This window comes from Hylobates moloch, unplaced genomic scaffold (assembly GCF_009828535.3).
Source record: "Hylobates moloch isolate HMO894 unplaced genomic scaffold, HMol_V3 SCAFFOLD_9752, whole genome shotgun sequence".
Classification (NCBI taxonomy): Eukaryota; Metazoa; Chordata; class Mammalia; order Primates; family Hylobatidae; genus Hylobates; species Hylobates moloch.
In genome coordinates, this window is record NW_026662027.1 from 1 (window position 1) to 2,541 (window position 2,541).

The 2,541-nt window shown below is 34.2% G+C and overlaps 1 protein-coding gene across 1 annotated transcript; it reads right to left on the reverse strand.

The window, feature by feature from the left end:
* Positions 1–62: 62 nt before the first annotated feature.
* Positions 63–2,541, reverse strand: LOC116465754 (lymphokine-activated killer T-cell-originated protein kinase). The gene is made up of 3 exons (XM_032148722.2): positions 2,153–2,541; positions 1,119–1,595; positions 63–665 (listed from the first exon to the last, which is right to left on the reverse strand). The coding sequence occupies exons 1-3, from the start codon at positions 2,445–2,447 to the stop codon at positions 469–471; spliced, it is 969 nt and encodes a 322-aa protein (XP_032004613.1). The 5' UTR covers positions 2,448–2,541; the 3' UTR covers positions 63–468.

A 2,541-nucleotide genomic window follows, 5' to 3' on the forward strand; every position in this document is an offset into this window, starting at 1 on the left:
AAACTATCTCGGCTATAATATTTGCAAGTTAATTAATTTGCAAGTTTTTTTTTTTTTTTCAGTGTTTTAAACAAATGTAGACTTTATTTTGTACTGTACAAAGTGCTAATTTCAGTAGATCCATTAAAATAGAGAATATTTAAGAAAGATCACTAATAAAAGTAATGGTCATTCAATTTAATGTTACACAGTTTACAGCGTTTTACTGCTAGTGTTTTAAGTCAGCATGAGCAGTATCAAAGTACTTATGTAGCTAGTTTCTAAAACTTTACAGAAAACCCAGTACAATTCCAAGTGCTTATAAGCCAATATAAGCATATTTCATATTAGAAACGTTATCCATATGTTAACAAGAAACTATGGTCCTCAAATATGCCAATTTTAGAGAGTCTAATAACTACTGATAGTAACTATATAAATGTTTTGGAATAGTTATTTACGTAAGCCACACTTCAGCTGAGGTGATCACTAGACATCTGTTTCCAGAGCTTCAACAATGTGTGCAGCAGAAGGACGATCTTTAGGGTCTTCATTAGTGCATACAGAGAAGAGTTCAATTACTTTCTGGTATGATTCATCCAGTTCTTCCATATTAATAGGTGGCCTAGTTCCCAAGGCTGCATAGTATGCTTCATCATCAAAATCACTTTCATCAAAAGTTTTATCTTGAAGGAGTTAGAGATTGAAACAATAAACAAAATCACTTTATGTCATGGAAAAGTTTAATAGCTCACCCTTCTCCTGAAACAAGAATTTATGGTCCAGTATGCTTTCCATTCTGCCACAGACAGAATGGAAATGTCTTCAGTTGTCCTGCCATCAAGTAGATTTGCTTTAGTCTTGGATTTATAGGTTATCGACTCCTACTCTTACTCTTTCTATGATAGTTTTCCAATCATTTTCTCAGGAAAGGGAGTTTTTAAGATAATTTTTTGCTTCTCTGGATAGCCTCAATTTTTCTCCCTATTCTCAATCTATGTCTCATTTGTGTGAGATTAAACTTTGGTGGTACCAAATCAGTCATCAGTACTAATACATATCTTAGAAAGCTAAAATTATATAAACTAATCTTTAGTGTGAAATGAGAATGGGATTTATGTTAGAAATTGTATTCATACCTTCATCATCATCATCATTTGAAAGATTAATGTGTGGAATCGATAAAGTCATCATTTCCCACAAAGTAAGGCCAAAGGCAAATATGTCTGCCTTGTCAGTAATAACACCATTCTCCTCCACAGCTTCTTTGGGTTTCCATGGCTCTGTGCCAATGTAACAAGCCTCAGGGTCAGTCACAGTCATATTTTCATCCAATGGTAGAGAGACTCCTACATCACAGATTTTAATTGTTTCAAAATCGCCTTTAATTACAACATTTGAAGACTTTATGTCTCCATGAAGCAGTTTCTTTTCTTGGTGCAGATACTTTAACCCTCTTGACATATTCAAAGCAACTTTTAAAATTATGGCTGCTGGAAAAGGATCTCGGCTGGCTTTATATCGTTCTTCTATTAAGTCATTTAGAGACTTTTCACCTCCATATTCCATAGCAAGACACAGACTGCCATCACTGGCTTCAGTAAAAGCACGATAACCTTAAAGAAAACATGACATTTCTTCACTAATATACAGTAGAACGATAATATTTAAGTCCTTTATAGTAATGTGATTGAAAACATGGATCTGGACTAACACAAATATACAATTAAACAGCTACTATTTACAAGACTAATTCAGTAGATCTCATTTAAAATGCCTTCGGTGTTTGCCAGTAGTACCACAAATTAAAATACTTTCCTTTGCTTCCCTAAATATAATGGTTTCGCCAGCCCTACTTGTATTAAAAATGAAATCCAGGAAATTACCTAAATGGATTTAAATTATCTAAATGAAGATCATTTTATATTCCTAAAATCTTCATAGAACTAGCAACATAATTATTATATCTATTCCCAAGAAGTTTGTATACTTAGGCATCAAAAAATACTATATGCAAATTTTTATTTTAGACCAATCACATTAATTTGATACCCGTTAAATATCCAGCCCCATCCTCTTCATTTCTATTAGTGAAACCAGTTAAGAGAGCATATAAGCTGTTTCTGAATAAACAAAATAATATACCAGATACTGCTACCAAATTTAAACTTACCAACAATGTTTGGATGATGGAGGCTTTTCAAAATCTTAGCTTCATCCATTAGTCTCTTTTGATACACACTTCGATAATGATCATTACATATAGGATTAATCTTTTTTACAGCCCAAGGAGAATGAGACAAACCTCTTGGAGATCTTTTCATTAGGTAAACATTTACCCCAGTACCAAAGCCAAGCTTCTGCATAAACGGAGAGGCCGGGATATTTATAGTTGGAGTTGAACATAATACAGATTTCTTTTTTTCTGATAATTTGCTTGGTGTCTTGAAATTACTGATCGCTTCCATTGTGAAAGTCACTCTCAGTCCTCTTCAAAATTGGTCCCGAGCGGCCCCCAGCGAGACCCTGCAGCTGCCTCTAACACCGACACATACGCCCGGC

Bases quoted from the DNA above. Each gene is read 5' to 3' on its own strand.
- LOC116465754 (XM_032148722.2), bottom strand. From the start codon at position 2,447: ATGGAAGCGATCAGTAATTTCAAGACACCAAGCAAATTATCAGAAAAA. The intron at 1,596-2,152 runs GTAAGTTTAAAT...GTTTTCTTTAAG, and splicing joins CCATCATCCAAACATTGTTG to GTTATCGTGCTTTTACTGAA. The intron at 666-1,118 runs GTATGAATACAA...AACTCCTTCAAG, and splicing joins AAATGATGATGATGATGAAG to ATAAAACTTTTGATGAAAGT.